Raw genomic sequence first — 12,498 nt, forward strand, 5'->3', positions numbered from 1 at the left:
ATCTGTTCTTCTTCTTACCACCCCACTCTTCTCTCCATCACTTCTTCTTAACTCCACTTTCCCTCCGTTTTGTTTCTTCTTTCTTTCTTTGTATCATCCTCCCTCCACCTATCTCTCACGAGACTCGGAGATGGAGGCGGGAGACAGCGGCCCCCGCAGCCTCAACCTCCCAGTGAGGAGGGAGGTAGGAGCGGCAAAGAGACCCCTCCCGAACTTGTAACATAGACACCTAATAGGACTTCTACATAGACGTTTAACATGGATGTTTAACATGTGCATCTGGCATGGACATCTAACATGGATGTTGAGCAAATGGATTTCCAAGATGGGCATCTAACATGGACGTCTAACATGGATGTTAAACACATGTATGTTAAACAAATTAATTTCTAACATGGAATTCTAACACGGGCGTCTAACATGGATGTTTGACATTGATTGTTAACGTGGACCACTTGTGATGAACACCAAATACAAATGTCTAGTGGATTCCTTTTATTCAATGACATTGATTGGTTTATGTATTCCTATTATTAATTTATATTTATATTATTAAAAACATTTTCAATACTTCTTGGGTTGGACTCACTGGAGATGTTGAATGGAGTGTCAACAATGATGTTGTTTTCTTCGATAAATGTGAGAAAATAATATATGCTTGATTGTAAGTACAAAGTACCATAAAGACAATTATCCATTTTCCGTAGAATTGAGTAATTTGGCAATTCGAAGTTAGGCATTCACCATGTGGTCAATAGATACGAAATATTCGATCAATATTTAATTTAAAAAAAATAATGCCTTACCATAGCATTCCGAACGATGGCGCTAAATAGCGTTTATAAACGCCCAACGACGTGGTAACTGAAACCAGGCAGATTCTGGCCCTGTTGGCTTTCCATACAGAGCACCGTCGGACCGAGGTCGGTCCGGATGACAGTTTAACCTACGAGTAGAACAGCAGCATGTGTCGTCCTGCCTGAAACCCCGTAGTTAACAGGTATCGACGAGGATGCTGTCGGTCGAGCAACCACCTCCTCGTTCTCAGCGCCATATAACGCGTCGTACACCTTACTGCCCGTAGGGAAGTTGGTTTGTTTAGGCTCACAACAGATATCATTGTCAGGGCGGGCTGCTGTTTAACAAGTTACGGAGGCAAGCCCTTTGCTAGCCTAAACGCAGATTTGGTCTTTTGTTTTATAGATTTATTGGTTAAGTAGTTTCACCATTGCTGGATATTCGATCGCAGGTAGCAGTGTTGTCCTGGAAAGCGGACTACCTCACAGAACCGGTGAAACCAGGTACATCATTAGAGGACATCATTTTTTTCATGTAGTGATTGTTTACAAACTGGTGACAGTTGTCGCCCTGCTAATGCTACAACCTTTAACTATAGGTTGCCAACACTATCTTATGTATTACACATCTATAGGTTTTACTTATTATCGAGGTTTCGTGTTTTCAACTTTGTGCTGATGGTGGAACACTTTCTATGCAAATATAGTAAAAAAAAAAAAAAAAGGCTTTATTTGAGAGTCGACAGGCTTATACCATTTAAACCACGCTACTCCTTCGCAGCCTTTGGGCAAGGCAGGTTTCTGGACTGCGTTGCTGCTCTGCGTTTGTTTGTGGATGATTTGCCCGTGGTCTGTCATCAGACCCGGGGCTGGTGATGTCACCTTAGCTGGCTTTACAAAAGACGTTTTGTTCATGAATGTCGAGCTGGAAGGCAGAGCCTGTCTAACCGCACGCAACATTGTACTGTCTCCGCTTGTTCTGTTGAACAAATAAGAGACTAACAAACAAAAGTTTACTGACGGATAGCGTTTCTAGTTCGTCCAGGACCGGGGAAGTGAACGAAGAGGATCCATGTAGAGGTATTTCCTGTGGTTGAAGTGTTTTTTTTGACCCGCTCACCTGACCGGTACTCCCACTACCTGCCTTGTTTCCAGCCCACCAGTTGACCAAATCATGGCTGCCGATAAGAGTAAAGGGTCCCCACCACTGGCCCTCCATAAGGTGATCATGGTGGGCAGTGGAGGAGTGGGCAAGTCCGCCCTCACGCTGCAGTTCATGTATGATGAGGTGAGTGTGTGTGCATTGCCCCAAAGGACTTTCCAATGGAAATTATTTGCTATTGAGTAATTAAGCAGACACTGCAAACACCAATCCAAATTGACTTGCAGGGAATTGTTTACAGTAAGTGGGTCAGGTTATGGCTAGGCTAACTAGACACAGATAAGTGGTAGATGGAAAAAGTACATTCAATAAGTAGCATTATTGTAAATATTGAGTAATTACAGGTTTCAAGGTATCATAAAGTAGTATCATCGGATCTTGGTTGTATATAATGTATAAAACTCTTGTGGAATGGACATGTTTTGCTGTACCCTGGCCAGAAGAAACAGACTACCATGTAAACAGTCAGATTAGTGTGTACAGACATACATTAGCATATATACAGACCGATTAGTGGACCGACAGACTATTGTACAAAAAGACATTAGCACATCGACAGGCAGACTAGTGTACATACTACAGACGAGCCTACCATCAGGTGCGTGTGCGTCTGCCCACCAGTTCGTGGAGGACTATGAGCCCACCAAGGCGGACAGCTACAGGAAGAAGGTGGTGGTGGACGGGCAGGAGGTGCAGGTGGACATCCTGGACACGGCGGGCCAGGAGGACTACGCCGCCATCAGGGACAACTACTTCCGCAGCGGGGAGGGCTTCTTGTGCGTCTTCTCCATTACAGAGCCCGAGTCCCTAGCCGCCGCTGCCGACTTGAGGTACTGGGCAGCCAATCAGAAAGGAGCGCGACATTCCGAACGTGTATTGCAGACCCCACGCCTTCACAATGCTTTCAGTCATGAGGAATTGACCATACATTTTTTTTTACGTATTTTGCTGTTATTTTCTCACCTCTTTTATTTTTTATTTTAGCTTTTATTTGTTTAGCGCCTGTTTTCAATTTCCCCAGCGACAAAGCATTATAGTTTCACCCTGTAGTGTCTTATACATTTAAACAACTGAAATGGAAAAGCATATGTAGAGGGAGATGATTCACCCCCCCCCCCAAAAAGTTGACACCTCATGAAATGTGGTGTTAAAGGACTATGGCTAAACCCCCACCGAAAAGTTGTGTTTGAATCCAAATGTCACCCTGCAGTCTACCTGTAAGTATCCTTGAGCATGAAGCCCTTATCCCTTAGATGCTCCTCAATGGCAATCATCTCAAGAAAATGAATGACCACATCATAACTTTAACGGGTTGCTCAGGGAGCAGATCGTGCGGGTGAAGGAGGATGGCCAGGTGCCGTTCATCCTGGTGGGAAACAAGTCTGACCTGGGGGACCGGAGGCAGATCAGCACCGAGGAGGCCAGGGCCCGCGGGGACCAGTGGGGGGTCGGCTACGTGGAGACGTCAGCCAAGACCCGGGCTAACGTCGACAAGGTAGGAGCACACCCGGCAACACGGTGGATGTCCGCCCATGTTTGTGCGCGCTACAGTGTGCGGGTATGAATCTATGATTTAAATATGCATGTTTTACTGCCTGCTATAAAAAAATCCAAGCATGATCAGACCATTATTTTGGACCATCTAGATTTACTTTGAGTGACATATTACCTTAAACTTTCCCTGATCTTTATTTGTTTATACATAATTGACAAATAAAGTCGAAATGTTAACCTACGATCCTTAAGGCAGATTATGGTTCCACGTCGAGGCAACGCCAGGGGGTTTATGGACCCAGTACGTCCTTGCGTCCACCGCAAGGGCCTGACCTGCGCCTCCCAAAAACTGTAACCTTGCGTTGAGGCGACGCAGCAGCAAGGGCTGTGATTGGTCCGCTCACTAAGCGTGCACTCACACTAGGCCATCTGTACCGTACTCAAGTACGTTTTCCCCCTAGAGCCTAGGTCGTTTGGCTAGTGTGAGCACACCATCCGTACTCAAGTACAGTTCAATTCCGTGGCGTACACTTCGGCGGTGTGCTCAGGCTACGGTGTAGATGCTAATGAGCCGACACGCGCACACGCACGGATACGCAACCTGAGCTGGATGATGTATAGTCCATGCGACCCTGGCTTCTACCCCATTAAACAATAAACATGGCGGCAATCTGTTCACGATTGGGTTCACGTTGGTGCGATAGCGAAGTTCAGTTTTTGATCAAAAATCCACCGTTCTTCATGGCGCAGGCTTTCTTGTTTCACTGGAGAAGGCAGGGCTGCGCAAGGAGTCTAGAGCTCTTTAGAAAAACTTGCATACTCCCAAATGTTTACTTTTTTATGAATGAAGACCCCCGCATGCAAGAATAAGTTCATGTGTAGGCTACAAACGCAAACTATTTACAAGTGCAAAAAAAACAAAGTATTCTTAAATAAGCCTCGTAAGGACAGTTCCTCTGCGTCTGTCTCGTAGATCGCACCATCTTTCAACATCTTTGTTTAATATGACTGCATCACCTTCTCTCACATGATCAGCAGCTTGCGGATTATACTGTCTCTCCAGTTAGAACTGCTGATGATGATATCGCTACGTTGTCTCTGTGGAGACAGCGCAGCAACACGTCTACCCAAGCCCCCCCCAACCCCCGGAACCATCGCATTTACAACAGAATGAAACGCAATAAACTGCCAATGTGTGCCGGGTCCAGGAGGGCAAATTGGGGTGCTAGCTCAAGCAGGCAATTTACTTTGGGCAAAGCCTGGATTGACAGACGCAACTCGCGATCAGAGTTAAATGGTACTACGACGCTCACTCAGGATTCAATTAGTCTAGCCAGGTTTTCCGCTTTAGGTTCAACGCATGTTCACGTGAAAGGGGCATTTATCGCGTCATTTTACTCCCCTTTACAAACTGGATAGATCAAGAAGTCTATACAAATGCGTATAAGTGAAAAGATTCTGCATATTGTCTATAAAATAACTATGCCAAATGCAGAATTGTTCGCCATTAATCCCAATAGAATGATTTCAAAATGCATAAGCAACGTCCAACCTACCTTATTCTATAATTTAGGGAATTCACTTTAAATACACCCTATGTAAGAAATGTATTGCATATGTTTTCCACCGCTGAAATGTAGCGGCGTTGGCGTAGTGGATTAGTATAAAACCCGAACGCCAGCGACCGGGGTTCAAATCTCGCCGGTCTATCATCATGCCTTTTACCACCATAGATGTGGTGCAAGCACGGCCTTGAAAATAATTGGGTTCAAGTTCGAAATAAGCACAAAAAAATAATTCCATAATCTTTAGTGAGTAAGTATTTCATATGCATGAGAATTGGGACCTTTTAAGCTTCACATAAATGCCACAGTCACTTGGGAGTCTAACCCCCCGCCCAGAGATTCAAGACTGACGCGCTACCTCCACTCTACCACTCTCTCATGGAGACACAATACGCAACAGTAAGCATTGTCTACATAAGGTCCAACAAGGACGATCAAATAGCGAATACCCTCTGATGAGAACCTGTATCTCTCATAAAGAATATTCTCAGGCAATGCTTAGGGATCGGTCCCGAAAGAGCCTCTGTCGGAGAGACCCCTGTACGAAACGGGCTCCGAGGTCCACGGGAACACCCAGTAATAGTGACACCATCGTCAAAGGAGGGGCTAGGGAGCTGCGCACGCCGATCTAACCCGATAGACTTAGCTGAAAACCCGCTCCCGACACGGTTTGATTTAGAACATAAGTCACCATGGTGATACAGCGGCGCTAAAAGAGATCAACTTTCGTGTCCCAGCTAACCCAGGCTTTGAGCGCAACATACCTCGCTAACCCACTAATCGAGGTTCGCAGTACAGGCCCCTGGACTCCTTGCATTGTGTCGACGTGGAACCATAATCAGCCCTTTAGTCACCAGCTGACCTCCCTGCAGGCGTTCTTTGACCTCCTGCGTGAGATCCGTGGCCGGAAGATGGAGGATGGAAAAGAGAAAGGCGGGAAGAAAAAGAAGAGTCTGCTTCAGAGGATCAGAGACCGCTGCTGCTGTTGGTCACGCTCCAGCTGAGGAGGCTGGGCCAGACAAATGGCCCTTTGTCTCCGTTTCTACTCCTCCTCCTTGTCACTAGAGAACCACAGCTGGATGTGGACCACACCGCTCCCAGTGGTACCCAGAGCCAACAGGTCAAAGACTCAAACGTTCCCATCGTACCTGTGTGGGACAGGAGCTTGTATGGCCGCGACTAAGTTTGCTTCCCTGGCATTTGTTAATACAGGCTGAATGTTTAAAAAAAAAAAAAAAACACCAGTGATGTTCCTTTTAAAAGTTAATAATTTGCAGCTGAAGTATAATGGCAGCTTACCGAGTGCTGCATGACTGTGTGGTTGTGGCAAAGTGTCAAGAGTAATTGTGGTACATATTAATAGAGGCTGATAACCGGTTAACTGCTGAGAAATTGATGTAGGCTCTTAATGGAAATTGTGCTTGTCAGAGTCTATTTATAAACCTTAATTGAGTATTTTAAGTGTATTGTAAACTGGATGTTTATCATTGTGCGCAACTGTCAAATTAAAGCCATATTTACACTACATTAAAGTTCTCGTTTACTTCAACTCATGCCAATCTGTTTTGACAAGAATAGTTCAACATGGCCTATAGCCCCTCATGTTGGCTGTATTTCTCCTTAACATCCTATGAGGAGCATTCATCTCAATCACTCTGTCCTAGCCATAACCGTATCAAAGCTTCAACAAGAAAATATGATAATTGCACGCCATTGGTAATCCATCATTACACTGGCTCCTGGAAAATGTTGGCTACATAGAGAAAAAAAATGAATCTGTAATAAGAGTTTTGCATGGTTTGATTATGGATTACTTGACCAGCAATTAAATCCTGAATTTGTAGTGTAAGCTCAAATTAATTAAGATGAAGCCGAAATGTTTAGGATTTCAGAATTATGTTGCAATGGGTTAATATCCTGACATAGTGTATCAAAGTACAGTTTAAATTAGCTTGTGCATTCATTAAAATATGAAAATGATTAATGGTTAATTTCAATCCAGGAGAAATAATTAAATGGAAATCACATGTATAACAAATTGTTTTAATTTCTAAAAAACGTAAACATGCTTTTGAATTGATTTTAAAATAGTTTGTAAAATACTAACAATACTCCATAAAATGATATTCAATTACGTTTAACATTTCAAAATTGTATATGTACAGTTACATAATGGGGCCAAGGTATTTATGACATCTTGTAGTAAATACATTCCCTGGGATTTGACCTTTTAGCCGTCGGATGATTAAAATGCTGTTTTTGAGTTCATGTAGAACAAACTTTCAAAATCAAAATACCTGAGAAAATAGGTAATATATACGCTGGTGATATTTTCAATCTGCAAAATAAAAACTGACGTTCCTTATTACAAATTCATCACGATAACGCCCGAAGTGAGTTTCGCCCTACTCTCCCATCGCAATCCAACATTGTCCTTAGAAATATCTCGTCGTTTTGCCTGTGTGGAAAGTGTTCGGCGTACTGCTTTTGGTCCCCGTTTGTGTAACCTCCACTGGCTTTAGGCTAGCCCAGGGGTCCTGTACCATGGACGGGCTGTAATACTTCTCCACTCCGCCACCGCCCCTCTCCCTGACAAACGGGGTGGATGTCTGCGGTGAACCCTTTAAAGAAAGATTAATTCGGTAAAATATGAGAAAAGGTCGGCGGCTGTTCCCAGCATGTAAAATACGAATTCATAAACAATGTACGCAGACCATATAAATGTTAAAATGTCCACCAACACCCTCCACTATGACGGTTATGTGTTTTTACCTGAAAGCCACGACGATACGGGGAAGGACTGTGCGTTTGGTACGGAGACTGGTGTCTATAGGACTGACCACCGCGGCCGTTCCCGTCCTGTCTGCGCGGTGTACGCATGGGTGAGGATGTGTTACCATAATACCCCTCACTCGGCCCAAAACTCCTGTTATTGTTACCGAAATCTCTCGAGGAATTAGGAGAACCCCCAAAGTTTCCGAATCGTGGTCCGGTAGAGGGGGAACCAGCACCGCGGTACCCCAATGTGGGTGAGTAAAACCTTCCTCCGTCACCGCTGCCTTGGTTGTCCGCTCCGGGGCTCCTGAAGCCTCCCATCGGCGGCCTCATTCCACCCGGGCTTGGAAACCTCGTGTTACCTCTCTGCATCTTACACTGTTAAATTAAACAGTGAGTAGATATTTTTCACCTGTTTCAGCTCCTAACTATCTCGAAACGAAGTGAGTTTACTACCTGCTAGACTCCCGCTTCTGTTATTATTGAGTACTAAACCGGAACCGGAAATAATTTCTTCTCAAGGCGTTTTTGGTTTTGGTCCGTCCACCAGCCGTTGCACTGCCACCTAGTTGTTGCATTTAGTAATGTATGACATTCCTATTATTGTTGATATTCACTGTGTTCACGTCAGTTAGGTTTATTATGAAATATTTTCAACTCAATCGAGCAATCGTATACATCATATACATCTCTAAATTAGAATTATAATTTTAAACGAACTTGTGCATAAAATGGTTGCTAGATGTTGTGGTCTTTCGAGGGGCAAGTATTATCGGGCCATTAGTAGCAAGATCACATAGAGAAGGACGGACTGGAGAAACAATGACTCAGGTATCCGCTCATTAGACTCACATTCTACATGAAAAGATGCCCTTTGTTCATTTTCTTTGCATACTAAAATATTAAACTGAAACTTTGACTACCTTGACCTGCATCTGGTCTACAGAGAAACACGTCTCTGATAATCAAAGTGATATCTAAATGGTTAATAGCCTACTGCCAAAACAAAACGTTGAAAAATGTAAATAGTTCAATGTAGTGACTTATAACTAGCAAAATTGCATTTTTGAAAACATTACACTGTAATGTATCAATCACAGCAAATGGTGGTACCAAATGGTGGTACCATTACTTTGATAGCAGTTTTGTACTGTAATTTTGACCATATCAAATCCTTTGCATTTGTTTAAAGTGTGTTTGATATTTTGAATTCAGCCAAGTTGGCTTATAAGGAGTATAATCACTAGAATCAAAATGGCTGTGTGTTGTAGCATCACATTATTTCATGTTATACAGGGGCAGGATGTTGTACTGGCTAGGGTGTTAGCCGAAATGCCCTGGGTTCGATACATTTACATTTACATTTTACATTTAGGGCATTTAGCAGACGCTTTTATCCAAAGCGACTTACAAGAAGTGCATTTGTTACAATAAGTACATTTGTCATAAGAAGTGAAACAATATATATCGCTGTCGGTACAGTAAAGATGTTCATAGAACCAAGTGCAAGTATTACAATCGCTAGGCTAACCCATTCCCTGTGTAAAGCAACGATAGCAGCTACTGTAGACGCTACACAATTAAGTAAATTGAATAAGTGCAATGTGCAAGTGCCAGGACGTACAACATTCAATGGTGGCTGTGCATCGGTTTCTATGCAGAGTCGAGGTGAACTCTGAACAGGTGAGTTTTGAGTCTTTTGCGGAAGCTGGTGAGCGACTCTGCGATCCTGACATCGGTAGGGAGCTCGTTCCACCACTGAGGTCCCAAAACAGAGAAAAGTTGTGACTTCGCTGATCGACCTTTGCTTGCTCTTAGCGATACCCCATTCCCACAGTCTACCTGTAGACATCCTTGGGCGATACCCAAACCCCCAACCTGCTCTTTATTAATGACATCTACAAAACGACCTCAAGGAAAATGATAACTTCAAAAAGCATGTGAATTGGCCGAGAAACATATTCTCGTTAGACCTTCTGAAGCCTTCGCCCTTCCCAGCATTCCCCCAAAAGCCCCCTGCTGAACTAAGCTTCATCCCTGAGTAAATAAACCCAGCTAGAGAACATTAGGGTTGGCCGGTCCCTGCTGGTTTTGTTGCCTAATTAGAAAAGAAGAGTTGGCTGGCCTATTTAGAGCCCAGGACACGGGCTGCTAGGTCAGCTAGCAGAAGAGCTGTGCGCTACACTGGAGCTTGACTTAGCACAAGGTCCTGCCCTGTGTTGTCCCCCCCCACCACCACCCCACAACCCCAAAGCCCAGTGGCCCAGGGGCCAATGGGCCCACCTCGAGGTCGGAGTCTCTGTTTATTTAAAGCCTTAGGTCTCAGCACTTCCCAAACACCACCGCCACCACCACCACCACCACCACCACCACCACCACCACCACCAGATTCATGCTCTGATTACTGACTGGATCCATCTGGCTTCATGCTTTGCTGACCCGGTTCCCTTCGAGAGGGCCCGGGCCCCGAGAGTTGGCTGATTGTCCCTCTCTGGATAGTTTGGCAGGACGTTATCCACTTGGGGCATCTTTTTACATACCCCGTGATGACTCATCGTCCACCCTCTTTGAAGGTCTCCATTTGGTCATTCTTTGGGAATCTGTTCATCAGAATTCTGTGAGTTTCTGTCCCTGGACAGTGGCCTGTATGTTTGTTTGTTCTCTCGCTCCTCATTCATGCATTCCGACACGGAGCCCAGAACCTAGATCTATAGTGAGGCCTGATTATTGGATGGCTTTTCAAAACAATCTTATTCTTACCTGATTAACCTCTTTTTTTTTAATGTAAAACAGCTGACAAGATACAGCAAATGGTTTTAAATGTGAAATATAGCATGAATTCCAAAGTCTTCCAATCTTGATTATAATCTGTCCAGCCACATCTTTGGAGCGTATGGATGAAAACATGTTGGTTATTAACCATTCTTTGGCACTTCCCGTCACTCATTCATTCTACATTGTCAATGTTATATGGTTGAGTTCCACTAGAGAGCAGCAGAAAGAAGGATAATTCCTTCTAGGAATTAATAGTTCTAAGGATCGATCAATGGGTCCTCCTGTCCTTTTCAGAGATAGGTAAGGTATTAATTGACAGTTATTCTTGTTCATAGACCCCAAAATAATTAGTGAGGCTCTGTGCTATTATTTAAGAAACCTGCAAAAGGGAGACGGTTTGATAGATTCAGATCTTATTGGGGTCTTAAATAAATGTACAATTATATATTACCTAAGTAAATCGAATACATTTAAATGCAGTACTCATTGCTTTAATAAACAATACAAACAATAGGCTGCTGAAGTGTATATGTTGTCTGTAGTAACCTCAACACCTGAAACAATGAATGCACAGATAATGCACCATGAGATAGTTGCCCTAACACATAATAACAAAAATTTCTGCGTTCCCGTCCAATGTGTTCTAATGAACGTTGAAAGACTAAAGTTATGGGGGCATGCTTACATTCCTTAACACAAAGGCTTTCCAAGCTGCTAGCTATTAAAAGAAAGAAAACAGATTAGCAAACATTATGTAATAGGACACAAGCTTCAGGGAGTCGGCTGTGAACTGAGCCGCCCAGACAATAACGCCCTTTTGTTGTGAGAACTTGCTTTGATCCTATGTCCCAAAGCACCACGTTTCTGTTAAAAGTCCATTGGCTGGCATGTTCGATCTAAAGCCACCCCACACCCTCCTATTCTCAACCACGAGAAAGGTCCAATCACGGTAAACTGAGTATTAGCATCTAAAAGGAAATGATGGAGCGTACCATTAGTACTGCTTCCCTGTTTTGGTCTCCGGTCAGTGGATGCTCACAGGTAATCAGCAGCCATCAGCGATCTAATCAAGTACCCAGCCGCTGAGAGTCCAAAGCATTAGATTCAGTCTAACTGAATATGGGCTTCTGAAGCCCTTGGAGGCTCTTATTGAGAAAAAGGCCTTAACAGATATACATTTATTTAATAGATTTGACCATAACTCCCTTCATAGTTTGCTCTAACATATTTTTTTACAAAACTCATTGCTTGTTTAACAGACAGTAGTTGTTGGTTTTTACGAGATTTGGGAGCAGTTGGTGCCCTGAAGAAACGTCGGTTGTGTGGATGCCACGAAACTGAAACAAGGCCGCGAGCCAAGTAGCGATGACTAGTAAACAGAGAAGTCCTTGTAGGGCGTTTTATTTTTATTTCCTCTGAAATACATTAAGACATCACACCAGGAGGCTGTAGCTAAGCAGTGGCGTGGCGTTGGCGAGTTCTCGTCAAGCTGGTGTAAATTTAGAAGGTTCATCTGCGTCCACCTACTGTCACGTTTTACAACTTCCCACCTCCGTGACTTCAGCGCTGACTCAGACCCCCTCCCCCCTCCACCTTCTTCTCTCCCTTCCCCTCCTCCTCCTCCCTCCTCCTTATTCGCCTCCCCCGCTCCAGGCTGGGGAAGCAAGAGGGGAGCCACTGAGGAGGAGGGGGAGGAGAATTTGTGGAATCTCCCTCCTTCTCTCTCCCTCGATGCTCTCTCTCTCCCTCCCTCCCTTTTTCTTCCTATTGCGGTCTCTACCTCCCTCTTTCTTCATTTTGACCACTCTTGCTCTCTCTCTCTCTCTCTCTCTCATCCTTCCTCTTCTCCCATTGCTACTCCTCTCTCTCTCCATCTCTACATCGCCTCTCTCTCATCACCTCTCTCTCTCTCCATCTCTCCATCAACTCT

At 44.1% G+C, this 12,498-nt stretch overlaps 2 protein-coding genes across 5 annotated transcripts; one reads left to right on the plus strand and one right to left on the minus strand.

The window, feature by feature from the left end:
• Positions 1-870: 870 nt before the first annotated feature.
• LOC307085472 (ras-related protein Ral-A-like) lies at positions 871-6,533 on the plus strand. Of its 4 annotated transcripts, none has more exons than XM_079750282.1 (6): positions 871-1,301; positions 1,834-1,877; positions 1,953-2,085; positions 2,581-2,789; positions 3,280-3,454; positions 5,891-6,533. In XM_079750282.1, the coding sequence occupies exons 3-6, from the start codon at positions 1,972-1,974 to the stop codon at positions 6,020-6,022; spliced, it is 630 nt and encodes a 209-aa protein (XP_079606408.1). In that variant the 5' UTR covers positions 871-1,301; positions 1,834-1,877; positions 1,953-1,971; the 3' UTR covers positions 6,023-6,533. The 4 variants fall into 4 exon arrangements, with proteins under 4 accessions (XP_079606408.1, XP_079606409.1, XP_079606407.1 ...); XM_079750283.1 differs by lacking the exon at positions 1,834-1,877 and having other exon boundaries at positions 871-1,080; positions 1,250-1,301; XM_079750284.1 differs by lacking the exon at positions 1,834-1,877 and having other exon boundaries at positions 902-1,000; positions 1,250-1,301.
• A 512-nt stretch (positions 6,534-7,045) lies between these two features.
• Positions 7,046-8,280, minus strand: mplkip (M-phase specific PLK1 interacting protein). Its single transcript, XM_079750658.1, has 2 exons — positions 7,791-8,280; positions 7,046-7,639 (listed from the first exon to the last, which is right to left on the minus strand). Exons 1-2 carry the CDS (start codon positions 8,163-8,165, stop codon positions 7,454-7,456), a joined length of 561 nt encoding a protein of 186 aa, XP_079606784.1. The 5' UTR covers positions 8,166-8,280; the 3' UTR covers positions 7,046-7,453.
• Positions 8,281-12,498: the final 4,218 nt, after the last annotated feature.

The sequence above is a fragment of the Pollachius pollachius genome (genome assembly GCF_949987615.1).
Source record: "Pollachius pollachius genome assembly, chromosome: 14".
NCBI lineage: Eukaryota > Metazoa > Chordata > Actinopteri > Gadiformes > Gadidae > Pollachius > Pollachius pollachius.

What these genes read in the sequence shown, in the direction of transcription:
- LOC307085472 (XM_079750282.1), top strand. Translation starts at nt 1,972, where the DNA reads ATGGCTGCCGATAAGAGTAAAGGGTCCCCACCACTGGCCCTCCATAAG. An exon ending in GCCGCCGCTGCCGACTTGAG is followed by an intron (nt 2,790 to 3,279) that starts GTACTGGGCAGC and finishes CGGGTTGCTCAG; the next exon opens with GGAGCAGATCGTGCGGGTGA. An exon ending in CCCGGGCTAACGTCGACAAG is followed by an intron (nt 3,455 to 5,890) that starts GTAGGAGCACAC and finishes ACCTCCCTGCAG; the next exon opens with GCGTTCTTTGACCTCCTGCG.
- mplkip (XM_079750658.1), bottom strand. Translation starts at nt 8,165, where the DNA reads ATGCAGAGAGGTAACACGAGGTTTCCAAGCCCGGGTGGAATGAGGCCG. An exon ending in CGTATCGTCGTGGCTTTCAG is followed by an intron (nt 7,640 to 7,790) that starts GTAAAAACACAT and finishes CTTTCTTTAAAG; the next exon opens with GGTTCACCGCAGACATCCAC.